The sequence below is a fragment of the Mus caroli genome, chromosome 5 (assembly GCF_900094665.2).
Source record: "Mus caroli chromosome 5, CAROLI_EIJ_v1.1, whole genome shotgun sequence".
Classification (NCBI taxonomy): domain Eukaryota; kingdom Metazoa; phylum Chordata; class Mammalia; order Rodentia; family Muridae; genus Mus; species Mus caroli.
In genome coordinates, this window is record NC_034574.1 from 90,042,230 (window position 1) to 90,055,696 (window position 13,467).

Consider the following 13,467-nt stretch of genomic DNA (forward strand, 5'->3'; position numbering starts at 1 on the left):
GGAGCAGGTGAGCAGGGCTATGGGGTGGAGGGAGCAGGTGAGCAGGGCTGTGGGGTGGAGGGAGCAGGTGAGCAGGGCTGTGGGGTGGAGGGAGCAGGTGAGCAGGGCTATGGGGTGGAGGGAGCAGGTGAGCAGGGCTGTGGGGTGGAGGGTGGACTGCAGGTAAGCATGATGGTGAAAAAGGAGCTAAAGCAGTGTGTAGAAAACAGCACTTGCACATCTGGGCATGACAACTAGCACCACTATTTTACCTCAGAAGACACTGCTAGAACAGTATTTCAGACCAAAACATCCACATAGCCTAGTCACACAGCATGTACATAGCGAGTTAGCCATACAACATGGACTTAGTAAATGCTCTTAGTGTGTCAGGCCCGTGAGACAGCAGGCGGAACAGAGTTAGCCACAGCAATCCATTGAATTACTCATGAGCTTTAAATGCTGCACAGCGATGGAAACAAGAAACAGTAAAGCCTCAGAAGGGAAAAGAAATGAAGCAGGGCATGATGGTTCCTGGAAAACTCTGGGAGAGTCTGTTATAGAGACTTAGCACAGTAAATCCTGGTGCCTGGAAAGGTAGGAGGGAGCTGAGAAGGCAGGGAGAAAGTCTCAGGTGAGTGCATTCCAGGTAGAACAAAGTAAGTGTGAGGCCCCTGACATGGAGGGGTGTGGGGGTGGGGCGGGGAGAGGTTAGAGCAGAGGAAGAGTCAGATACTGCAGTCTTCTGTCTCAAGGTAAAATCCTTTCCCACTTTTTTCTGACTTAAGTGAAATGGGAGCCACAGAAAGGATGTGAATACAGAGGTGACATGTTGGGCCACTGTGTGGAAAATCAAACGAACGTAAATATCACACGCAGGAAAACCACCCGGGGGAGACTGTGATGTCATTTTGGTAAAGGTGACTAGGGCAGTAAGGATTTTGGGAAATGGACTCATGCTGTATTCCGAGGGAGGAGCATAAAGGCAGAAAGATGAAAATCATACAAAGAATGCCCCACCGCGGAGGACCACAGCAATGCAAGTGAAAGGACCCAAACAGTGAGTCGGGCTGCACAGGTGCTCCGTTTTGAGAGCAGTGAATGCAGTCAGTTATTGAGAGCACAAGAGTGTATCCCTGGAGATTAAGGAACACACCCTCTTTTCAGTGTGTATTTTATGACTTCTCTTTTAAGATTTTTATGCGTTTTTTATAGTACTGGGGATTGAGCCTAGGGCCTTAGCCTATTCTACTATTGATCTACATCTCTACAGTTCCTTGTATTTTGAGACAGCATCTTATGTAATCCAGGCTGGCTGCCATCTCCTTATTGATGGAATTACTGATGTGTGCCAGTACGTCTGGCTTTTTAAAAATTTGTGATGTGCTTATTTGGTACAGTGTGATATTTTGATACATGTGTATAGTGTGAAGTTATTAAATCCATCAACTTATTTGCCATTTCTTTGTGTTGAGAATATTCTAAGTTCTATTTTAACATATTTTGAAATACATCATAAACATTGCTTACTGTAGCCACCTGCTGTTCTATAGACTGAGCTTATTCTTACTATCTAATTTTGTCGTGATTGGAACAAGATTGCTTCCAATTTTTATTGTAAAAAAGCAGAGCAATGAAGTTAATACTGAAAACAGATTTAGAGGTAAGCGTGATAATTACATGAAAGCATATGAAGTGGTCTCGTACTGGAAATTCCCACAAAGTATGCTGACTGACTTCATTTTGACCACCCAGGGCATTTTTGCTTCCAGGATGAAACACTTTTTCTATTTGAAATAATATTGACAATTAATTGTCAAATTGAAAGTACTTTTTCTAGGAGGGAACCAGAAAGAACCAGAAAGGTGTTAAACAGCTTGTTATATTAATGTTAAACATGGTCTATGATAATGAACTTGTGTTCAGTTTTCTATAATTTGTATTCTCCATTAGAATACAGTCGACATCAAGGAATGAGGACTCAGAGATGAACTAGAACTACTTCCCAGCTAAATCGATTGATTAATATTAAGTTATTCAGTCTGCAGATAATTTGGGTGGCAGTCAAGATGATTGGTATTGCTAATATTATAGTAATTGAGATGTACATAGACCTTATTTTTATAGTGGAATCAGTTAGAGAAGAGTGATCGCAAGTTTGCCCAAGTAATTACTGTGCTCAGTGAGTTTGTGTTAGTACATTTGTGAGGGCCGCAGACTCAGACGCCTGCAGCACACACAGCTTAGGTGTAAATGGACAGTACACTGAGCTTGTTGGGAGTGGAAGTGGCCAAGACGAACTGATGGTGTGTGCTCTGGGGAAGGGGTCCACCTGCAGGCTGATGGGAACAACGGTCTATATTTAGTTATAATATTTCAGAGAGATTGAGCAATCTGATTGCTGTCTGAAGTATTACAGCTTAAAAACCTGACTACAGTCTCAAGTATTACAGCTTAAGGAACTTTCGTATATTATTTTAATTTGAAGTGGTTCATTGTGTATACTCACTGTTCATAGTTGCTTGTGCCATAGGGATGTTTTTGTGTGTGTTTTGAGATAGGATTTCTTGTGGCCTTGAACTAATTCTGTAGCTGAGGATGACCAAGTGCCTGATCTACCTGCTTTTATTTCTCAAATCGTTGGGATTACAGGCACACTTGGGTACCATTGGTTTTTTGTCTTCTTTAAAGGCTTTACAATATCCAGTTTAAAAATGGTTTGCCTTTTATACATAAGGTATTGTGCTTATTAAGTCAAATTTTCTTAAGAAAAATTTGGGAAGGGCATTGTTCTTTTTTGATTTCTTCATTTGTCTTGTTCTTCACTTCTGTTATTTCTAGATCCTTTTGTTCATTATTATACACTTTGTTTGGCAAATACCTGTATGGGTAGATGTGGGCTGTAACAATCATTAGAACCAGAGATTTATAGGGGAATAAAAGACATGGCTCTCTCTTGTTAGACTAGCTGTCTGCTTCCTTTGGTCTCTTTCTTATCTACAAAGTGGAAATATGTTAAATTCTTTGTGATGTTACAGGAAAGAAATAAAATATGAACCTCAATTCTGATTCATTCTCCTTACTGATAACAATAGCTTTGGCAAGAATGTACGTTGGTAATCATTCCTCGTTAGAAAGAGTTGCGCTTTTACGAGAAAGCCTTGGATTTGCTGACTTAACCTAGGGCTCTCTTGTACCGGAGATAAGCAGTCAATGGGAGGAAGAACCGTCTTATGCCTCAGATCACACAGACACACGTAAGTGCCTTTCCTACTTATCTGGAACACGGCTTCAAAGTCCCATCATTTTTCTTTGACCATGGTTGGAGCTAGGAGTTGCTGATAGTTAAATCCTTCCTCTGTTTTGCTGATAAAATGTACAGGGAAGAAAAAAAGATCACATGGGAGGTTACAGGTTACCATCTCCCCCATCCCCACCCCCACCCCCAGTTTGCTTTCTCCGGATACATTTCATAGGCATCACCACCCATGGCCAAGTCTTAGATAAACATGCAGTGTTTCATGTGTTGGGATGTTGGAGCTGAAGGTTGCTAGGCTACCAAAAACATTCTCTGTCACTAGAGACTTAATGGTCCTTTTGGGGAAAGTCTGTAGTGTAAAGTCAGCAGTAGTGGCTGTCTTAGGAAAACTGCTTCTCAGTGGCCATGGTGAGACACTGGGAGAGCAGTGGGCCAGGCTCTGATCCCCAGCGTACATAGGGGAGGGTGGACTAAGCCCAGAGCTTCAGAGCTGTTAGAACTGGGCGGAAGTAATCCAGGCACTTGGGAGACCGTGACCGGCTTGGATCACGTGATGAAGTGCTGTCTCAGAACAAGGGTTATGGATGCAGCTCAATAGAGAAACCTCAAAGCACATAGAAAGGTGGAAAGTGCTACAGGGAGTACCTCATGCCCACCGTCTAGATGTAACTAACCACAGAGCATTCATAACTTTCCTTCACAACATGTGGGCAGATTTAAATGAGGACTTGAGAACATTCTTACTCACAGGTAGAAGAATGTCAAAGAAATTAGCAAGTGTTAGTTTTAACAAGGGATTCAAGAAATCCCAGTCTTCCTTTATGGGAAGACTGAGCAGTTTTAATAATTCAAAGATTTTTTTCATTTTGGTAGCATCCTACTTCATGTTTAATACCCAGTGAAATGCTGTATTAGTAAATAGGACCAGCTACACTGTGTGGTACAAACAGCAAGTGGTGAGAACTAAAGTTCATGCAATAGTAAATCTAATGGTATGAACATGCAATATTTATGCAGGATGACTTTATTGCATGTTTCTGATATCTTGTAGTGACTTCCAAATTTTTTGACTTTTCCATGACTCCTTTTCAGTTTAATAATTTGTAATCAAGCCACCGGAACATAATCACCGGAACATAATTTGCTGTTTGATATGAGGGGAATACTCTGGGGCTTATCCCAACTATGGGTGGATCCTATTAGAATTGAAAGGAATTGCTTAGACCAAATAATGTTGAAACATATCTTTGTTGTCCAGAAATGATATTTTCTAAGATGTCTGTGGTGAACCAGTAGTTGAGCAAGTTTAAATTTACGGAATGTTTAAACATGGTAAGCAAGCATCTTTAAGGTGCCAAAGTCAGTGCAGCTCTCCCACTGGACCCCAGCTTAATGTTATGATGTTCAGCAAACAGCACACCTCCTAGCATGTAACACCACAGCGCCTCTGACAGCACAGGATGGTTTTCCTTCTTCAGTTACGTGGGGCTGGCAAACAGCAGTGTCTTCTCTCTTGCTCTTCCTTTATGTTCATAGGCACAGCACACAGCCTTTTCATTTGCGAACACAGTATGTGGGCCAAGTGAAACAAACAACCAGGAGAAAAGAATTGTTTTTACATTGAGGAGAACTTCTACTGACTGAAAGGAAAGGAAAAGTCTTAGGGAGAGAGAGATACCAAGGACATGCAGTTGACCCATGGCAGAGGTCCACAAACTCAGGTAAAGATGCTTAATGTGAGGGCTGGTGGCTCTCAGAGACATATAGCAAACTGAGAGGCATTTCCTGTCAAATCCACAACACTTTCAGGGCTGTGGAGGTCTCCTGAGGGCGGGCGAAGAAACCTGTCTCAGTTGCTTGCAACTAGAAGTTTCTTTGACATTTTAGCATGTTGTTGAAAGCATTGAATTTGAAGTGTGTTTTCCCTTTATTGACTTAGCTTGGGAACCTTTTCTGTAGAAACAAAAGTTCCAGCCCTTAAGAACTTTATGTTTCACTTCCCAGTACCAAGAAACAAACAAAACCAAAACCAGTCAGAACTGAGCTATCCCAGAAAGAAGTACAGCAACAGGAGGGTATTTAATGCAACATCATCAGAAATAACAACAAACAACCACACTCCCCAAGACACAGGTCACCCGAATGGCTTTTGTTATGTGATGGATTAAACCATTATATGTGCATATATGGTATAGTAATAGAATAGCTACTCGTTAAATCCTGCAGGGTGGCTGGATAGGTGCCAGTGTGCTGTTGTGGCTGGTGTGGTATCATTCTGTTAATGGCGGTTGTGGAAGAAGGCTGACCCTAAGACACATATGGTTCAGGGCTTTTCAGTATGGTGGGACCCTTTGCCTAGTTCCGCTTGAACCACAGCCTTATGGTGCTGGATACTCAGTGGTCACCAAAGGTCATCCTGAGATAGTGGCTCCATGTTGTATTATGCCAATGAAAATTTAAAAATGCCAACTCTGGTGAGAATATGCAAAGTGGAAGCAAGTTTTGTTTATAGAACACCGAGAGATTGAGACATGGTGAGAAGCTAAAGAAAAGAGAGAGACTCCTGAGAGATTGAGGAGTTTCCAAGAGAGGAAAAGGCTTCTGAATTGCTCTGTTTAAGGTTTTTGTGGGAAAACTGGACAAAAGTGGAGGCAGGCTCTGTTGGGATTATTTAACTCTCTGGGCTAACAGGGACTGAACCAGGAGAAGGCCTCACGCTCTGTGCTCTGTGCGTGTCCTTTACTTAGCCCAGTCAGGGAAATGACTGTGCATGTGCCTTGTTTCTGTGTCCTCTGCCCAATTCGGGGTGACTGAAGCTGCCTTTGTCCTTCTCTGACTCAAGCTTTGTTGCTCCTGACCTTGACTTTGTGCTGTTAGTCACTTGGGCAACATTTGGACTTCCAGCCTTGTATCTCAAGGTTGTGCCTTAGACTCTTTCGTTGTTCTCACACTCATGTGACTAGGCGTGTCGCTCCTTGTGGTGCAGCGTTGTCTCTCTCCCAGCCACCACCGTGTAGTTCTCTTGGTTACCCCATATTTAGCTCCCTGTCTAGAGGTGGTCTAACGTGCTCTCTTAGGTGGAAGCTTCTTGTTAGAAGTGGTCTTAGAACTTAGAAGAGAAGGACACTACCTTAGCTAGGGTTAGTGTGGTGATGAAACACCATGATCAAAAGCAACTTGGGTAGGAAAGTATTTAAGTTAGGTTTTTACATAATAGTCCATCATTGAAGGAAGTCGGGGCAGGAACTCAAACAGAGCAGGAACCTTGGAGGCAGGAGCTGAAGCAGAGGCCATGGAGCGGGGCTGCTTACTGGCTTGCTCCTTATGATTTGTACAGCTTGCTTTCTTATAGAACCCAGGACCACCAGCCCAAGGATGGCACCACCCACAACTGAGCTGGGCTCTCCCCTATCGATCACTAGTTAAGAAAATGTCTACAGGCTTACCGCAGCCTGATCTTATGGAGTCATTGTCTCAATTGAGGCGTCCTCTTCTCTGATGACTGTAGCTGTGTCAACTTGACATAAAGCTAGCCAGCACAGACACTTGCACCTTATGTTCATCTAGGGCTTTGTGGTGGCTCTCTGTCCAGCTGTCAGTGGCCCAGAGCTCTGGCCACTTCTCACCTGTCCAACTTGATTACGTCATACTCAATTCCAAGCCTCTGAGTCATCACCTCAGTGTGTCAGATGCTGCTGTTGCAACTCTGTCTTCTCTTTAACCAGCCTCTGTTTTCACTGCAGCCTGTGTGAGCAGCTTACAGTTTTCGCCATCGTCCTTTCTACTACCAATGCAGAGCTAGCTCATACATGCATGGGAATACTCGTTAGAACAAGCAAACAAACGAAACTCACAAGTGTTTGTGTAATAGCTTGTAAAACCTGGGTAGAATTATCTACCAAAGCCTACCATCATTTAATTTTATGATCTTGTGTGTGTGTGCGTGCACACGCAAATAGTGGGGATGGGGGAGGGAACACCTCAGTTCCGTGTTACATGAATTGTTTCATACAAGAACCCTGAGAGAGCGAGGTTTCTCTCTAGAGAGTAGATCTAAGAAGGGGAGTGACTCTGGGTTAGTAAAGTCAGCAGTCACTGTCACTGACTCATGTACTTATGCCAGTGTACACTTATTCTCCTGGCAGGTCTGTATCCCTTGCAGAGTCTCTTGTGCATTTTGAAAACATCTAGAGTGTCTCATATTTTCCAACAATAGCACAAGTTTAACAATCATGCCTTTAACGTTTTAACAAAATCAACATGCCTATAAGAAAAACATGTTACAGAATGTTCTATACCAGAAACGAGTCTTAAATGAATGTGAGACTCTTATCTTAGATTTGATAAAATAATTGATTTTTTAATAGCACTAACTATGTATTTCAAATGAACTACTTTCTCAGATGCAGTAAAGAGACTGTCTCAGTAACTGGAGTAGGTAAAGAAAGCATTTACTGTCTCTCACTTGAGTTCTGGAGGGAGGTTTGCTAATTCAGTGGTCCACCTGTCCTGAGCCATTTTCTTTCTAATCACCATGGTCACAGATTATCTACATCATGTCTAAGCATCATCTTACAGAGAGGCCGGAAAGAAGAGTGGGGCCTTCCCTACCACACACTCTCATTTGGGCAGGAAATTATTCCCTGCCTTCTCAGTACCATGAGCTAGAGCTGGTGAGTACCCAGCCCTAAAGTAAGTTGCTAATAAGCAAATCAGATCCCAGATTGCATGGGATACCGTACACTCATCCATGCACCTGGAGGAGAGGCCAGCTGTCTCTTCTTAGCTATGTTAAATGTTAAATGGTAGCTATACCTTGCCATCAAGATGGGTGGGTAGGAATTAGCATTGCAACAAGTTATGTGAAGACATTTGTGTATCCTGAGCCACAGGTATCTGTGGAAAACTAAGGTTTAGTCTGTTGCCCTTTGAGAGAGAGGCAGATTCACTTGAGAGGCCTGTGGCTCTGTAAGTACTGTCCTCACTGATGCAGAGGCCTGTGGCTCTGTAAGTACTGTCCTCACTGATGCAGAGGCCTGTGGCTCTGNAGTACTGTCCTCACTGATGCCTGTGGCTCTGTAAGTACTGTCCTCACTGATGCAGAGGCTTGTGGCTCTGTAAGTACTGTCCTCACTGATGCAGGAGGGCAGCAGGTGGATCTCAAGCAGGAAGCTGCTCACTCTACTTACTTTTGTCCTGAATATAGTCTTTGGTGATTTTCCTCTGTTATTTAGCTCCAAAATGGGTGGGGAGAGAGAGGGAGAGAGAGAGAGAGAGAGAGAGTGTGTGAGTGTGAGAGTGAGTTAAAAAATTCCCACTATGTAGCCCTGGATGTCCTTGAACCAGTTTGGTTCTGAACTAACAAGAGATTTATTTGTCTCTGCATCCCAAGTGCTGGGACTAAAGGTGTGTGCCACCATGCCCAGTAATATTATAGTATATACTTTAAATGGTAGTTTCTGATTGTTTTACATTAATTGGGCTTCCTCTCATAGGTGGATTCTCCACTGTTTTCCTGGTGCGGACTCACAGTGGGATCCGATGTGCACTGAAGCGAATGTATGTCAATAACACACCTGACCTCAACATTTGTAAAAGGGAAATCACGATTATGGTAAGTGAGAGAATTTTTTTTTTTTTTTAGAAATTTGGATCCCTTTCTTTTGGTTTTATATCACAGCATTCACAGTATTTTAGGCAAGTTATGTATCAGTTTATACACACTTGCAAAACTTGAAAGGTCGTTCAGTTAAACTGTTCTGTGGGAATTGGCAGTTGATGGCGCCTGGCCACACGTGAACCTAATGCCCAGGTCACCCTTTCCTCGACTGCCCAGTGTGGGTGCAGCAGGTAGGGTGCTCACTGTAAGTGTGTGGGACTGGGAGGATAGAACACTTTACAGAATTATATAATGCACACCAAGCTCACCTACCCAACACTTTAAGAAATGCAGTCTTCCACATACCACGACTCCTTCTCTGTTTTCTCATTCAACTAGTCTAGGCACTGTTTTTCTCATGCAGAAGGAGACTCCCATCCTGAAGGTGGTGACTATATTAGCTTTCCACACATTCTACATTCATCTTGTGTTTATATCCACAGACAACAATTTGTGGTTTTTCCCACCCATTTCAACAATACTGCTCTTACCTGGTTTTCCTGTGAACTTTACAGTGTAGGGCCAGTTGTCCACCACTAAGGAAAGCTCTTACCAAATACTAGTACAGTTAAAACATCTTAGTAGACTACTAACAACCTCAGTGCTCTTGGGACCTTCTGGTTCACACTTCTCTTCCCTCTCCTTCTCAGTTCTTACCTGCGAACACATGCAGGTAATAGAAAATTAACTGATTTAGTTAGCACATTCACAGTATGGTATAATCACTACCTCTGTAGCTTCAATACCTTTTCATCACCCCTAAAAGAAAAGCCCTGCCCACTTAACTGCCCATTTCATGGTCCCTTCACCTGGCCCCTAGGGAGTGCTCTGTCTGCTTGGGACTTCTGCTCTGAATATTTCTGCTAACTGGGGCTGTACAATGGGTTTTCTTTTTTTCTTATCTCAGTGCCTGTGAGGTTTGTAGACATTGTAGTGTTCTTCAGTACTCCATTTCCTTTCTGCCACCACACGATATTCTGTCAGCATCCCAGTTAGGCATCTGGGCTGCTTGTACTTTTTCGGCTGCTGTGACTAGCTGCCACTACTGTGCACATGTGCATGTGTGAGAGTAGCTGCCACTGCTGTGCACATATGCATGTGTGGGACTAGCTGCTGCTGCAATGCACATGTGCATTCATCTCCGTGAGTAGTTTCTCACCTTGGCTTATATGCTTATTTAAAATCCAGAAGACTGTAAATGTTTGAGGAGCAGCCAGACTTAGAGTACAAACTGAACCACATATGCTCTTCCCAGGAGTCTTCACTGACAGACAGCTTAATTAATGCCAGTCCCACGTATCTCACTGCCAAGGGGACTTCCTTCTTTATATCAACCTCTTTTTCAACACTTAAAAATGTGATCTGGTTTTTTGAATTCCAGTTGTTTCTGTCTCTTAGCTAGTTTAGAGACGATTAGATTTTGAGACATTTTATAGATAAAGAAATTAGCAAACAGGTTGAAAAAGAATTGCTTCAAGATAATGGGGACGCTAGCTTGAGTTCCCTAACTTGAGCCGAGATAATGCACTGCTGTGTGTAAGTCGGTTTTTTCATGGCATTCCAGCTCGAATTTCCACCTTTATGCTCCCCTGAGTTTATGTCCATCTCTTCAGCTTTTCCAGGCAAATCTCCATGCCTCTCACCATTTCCCTGAATCCCCTCTCATCCTGCTAGTGTCCCACGTCTGTTTCCTGCCTCAGCTCATCTGCCATCTGCTTTTTTTATTGACAGGTGATGCTTGTAAGAGATAATATTCTCTCTACAACTGAGCTGTGCTCTTTGACTCAATAGAGTTAGTATACTTCTGAGACAGGGAGAGGATACTAGCAGCTGCTCCAGGCACATCTTTGCCTTTAAACAAGGCATAGTGGGAAGATTGCAAGTTTGCAGTGGTGGTCTTCAACTGCTGTTTGGCCACCCACCGCCCACTGTATGAGTTAACATGTTTTGCGTATAGTAGTTCTGACTGTAGACTGTTGTGCACAGTTGCAGCTCAGTGCACTGCGAATGACAGTAGTTACAGGATGCTCATCCATGCTCAGCAGCACGGATCCCTAGTGGACTCCAACCCTCTTTACAGCCCCTGTATGCTGCTGCTGCTGCTGCTGACTTTGTACTGGGGGAAACGTTGTCAGATTTTCCATGTGTTATCTCCTTGCACACAGCACTAATAGTATCTTTAACCTATGAGCTCTTTCTCACAAATGTTTTTTGGCCACTTGTTCCTGTTTTAGCTTTAGTGAAAAGTACATGGACCCATGACTCCATGGAAGAGTTCAACATAAACTATAATGTTTAGGGAAAATGTATGAAACTCATTCATTAACATTAGCGCTTAATTCCTCTATTTAATTTTTATTTTATGTTGTATTTTATTTAGTTTTCAAGACAGTGTTTCTCTGTGTAGCCTTGGCTATCCTGGAACTCTCTCTGTAAAGCAGGCTGGCCTTGAACTCACAGAGATTCTATCTGCCTCTACCTCCTAGCAATTCCTTTTTTTTTTTTTTTAAGATAAATACTATTAGGATTCTATTACTTTATTCTTGAAAAGTATGTTATACACATACTTTGGTAGATTAGTTCTAACTTATATTTGTTTATTTTGTGTGGGTCTGTGGGGGCAGCATGTGTAGAGAGGTCAGGGCAGCTTATGGGGCTTGGTTTTGTCCTTCTACTACATTGGTCCTGAGATTGAACTCAGGCCCTCAGGCCTGGTGATCAGTGTCTCCACTGGCTGAGCCATGTCACCAGTCCTTGGTAGATTATTGCTTTTATTACTTTCCTGATGGAACTTATAAACAAATGATTATTGGTTATTCATCTTAGATAATGACTGTTCCATATGTATTGAGTTTTTGATGAAGCCATAAAAATCCCTGACTGAAATACTGTTTTCTCATACCTTATTCCTGCTTTTAGAAATTTATTAAATCTAGTTATTTAAGCTTATAATCATTACTCTTAGAAGTTTAAGATTTATATTTTCTAAATTTAAAGATTTTATTTCTTTTTCACAGAAAGAGCTATCTGGCCACAAAAATATTGTCGGTTATTTGGACTGTGCTGTCAATTCAATTAGTGACAATGTGTGGGAAGTGCTTATCCTAATGGAATATTGTCGAGGTAAGTATCTGTCTTCATTTGTAGTGTGCTAAAAAGAACATCCCTTTCCATGAGCATGAGGTCCGAGGTTTCTCCCAGGGCAGCTGCTACCTTCTTCTCGATGCTTTATTGCAATTTCAGCTTTAATGACTTAATTACACATGCTGTTAAAAGTTATTTAAAATCCAATGATAATTTATAATTATGACAAGAGTCTGCAAATGGAGAATTAAACAAAGTGATAATTGGGTTCAAAACAAGAAACCCAAGCTAGTGAAGTTATACTTGTGGTTATCAGTATAATTCTTTTGTAACCAAGAGTTAGCGTTGCAAGATGTATTGTAAACACATTTAGGCAGCACAGGCTAGTTTTCTTAGTGTGTATCTGTGTGGGTGTGCCTGTAGGGGATTTAAAAACATTTTTTATTATATTTCTTTGTGTGCATATGTGTGCTTGAGTTTGTGAAGGAGGGCACACACAAACAACAGCATAGGTCACAGGACCACTTGTGAGAGTGGTTCTCTCTCTCTCTCCTCCCATCATGTGGGTCTTGGGGATCAAACTCAGGTCCTCAGGCTGGGTAGCAGTGCCTTTTCCCAGCCCCATGCCCAGCCATAGTGCTTACACTCCACTGGCTTTAGAAACAGGGCATCTCAGTTGATCTAGAGCTCATTAAGTAGGCGAGTCTTGCTGGCAATGAGTCGGAAGGGTCTTCCTGTTTCTACTGCTCCAGCATTGGGGTCACAGGTGCCTGCACCACACCTACTTCTTACAGTTGCTCTGGGATCTAGCTGAGGTCTGCACACTTCAGTGCAAGCACTGCACCTACTGAGTTGTCTCCTCAGTCACCATTGAGTTTCCTCTGTGAGATAGGATTCATATAGTGCAGGCTGTCCCCGGAACTGATTCTCCATTCAAGTTATAGAGCCTGCATTTTTTAAAAAGTGATTTTTAAATTTTTATTTATGTGCATTGATGTTTTATATGTGTATATGTATCTGTGTGTGGGTGTCAAGTCCCCCAGAGCTGGAGTTACAGACAGTTGTGAACTGCCATGAGGGGCCTGGGAATTTAACCCAGGCTTTTTGGAAAAGCAATCTTAACCACTGAGCCATGTCTCCACCGCCATAGAACCTGCAGTTTAATACATAATCTTAATGGCTTTTATTCATTTGTGTCAGAAAATAGGAAAGCACATTTATTTAGACCTAACAAGTATTTAAAATAAATGTTTACTTGCACAGCGACCTCAAAAGTAATAACACATACAAACTACCCCTGACTTCTACCCTTCGCATGTGTGAGGAGGAGAAGGGCTCTCAGTCTATTCCACAAACATAGTGTCACTCACTTGGTTTTTGAGAAGAAATATTTTCCTGATGTTTGAATCATCAAAGTTTTTTTCACAGGAATTTTAAAATAAAGCATGCTTTCTATAGGGGCTGGAGAGAGGGCTTACAGAGGACA

General features: G+C 42.4%; 1 protein-coding gene across 1 annotated transcript in view; it reads left to right on the top strand.

The window, feature by feature from the left end:
• The window catches only part of Bmp2k (BMP2 inducible kinase), a 97,829-nt gene that overhangs the window by 23,178 nt on the left and 61,184 nt on the right, over positions 1-13,467 (top strand). Inside the window, exons 2-3 of the mRNA XM_021164002.1 lie at positions 8,734-8,852; positions 11,915-12,020. Coding sequence (XP_021019661.1) covers positions 8,734-8,852; positions 11,915-12,020 — 225 coding nt within the window. The remainder of the gene's footprint in view (positions 1-8,733; positions 8,853-11,914; positions 12,021-13,467) is intronic.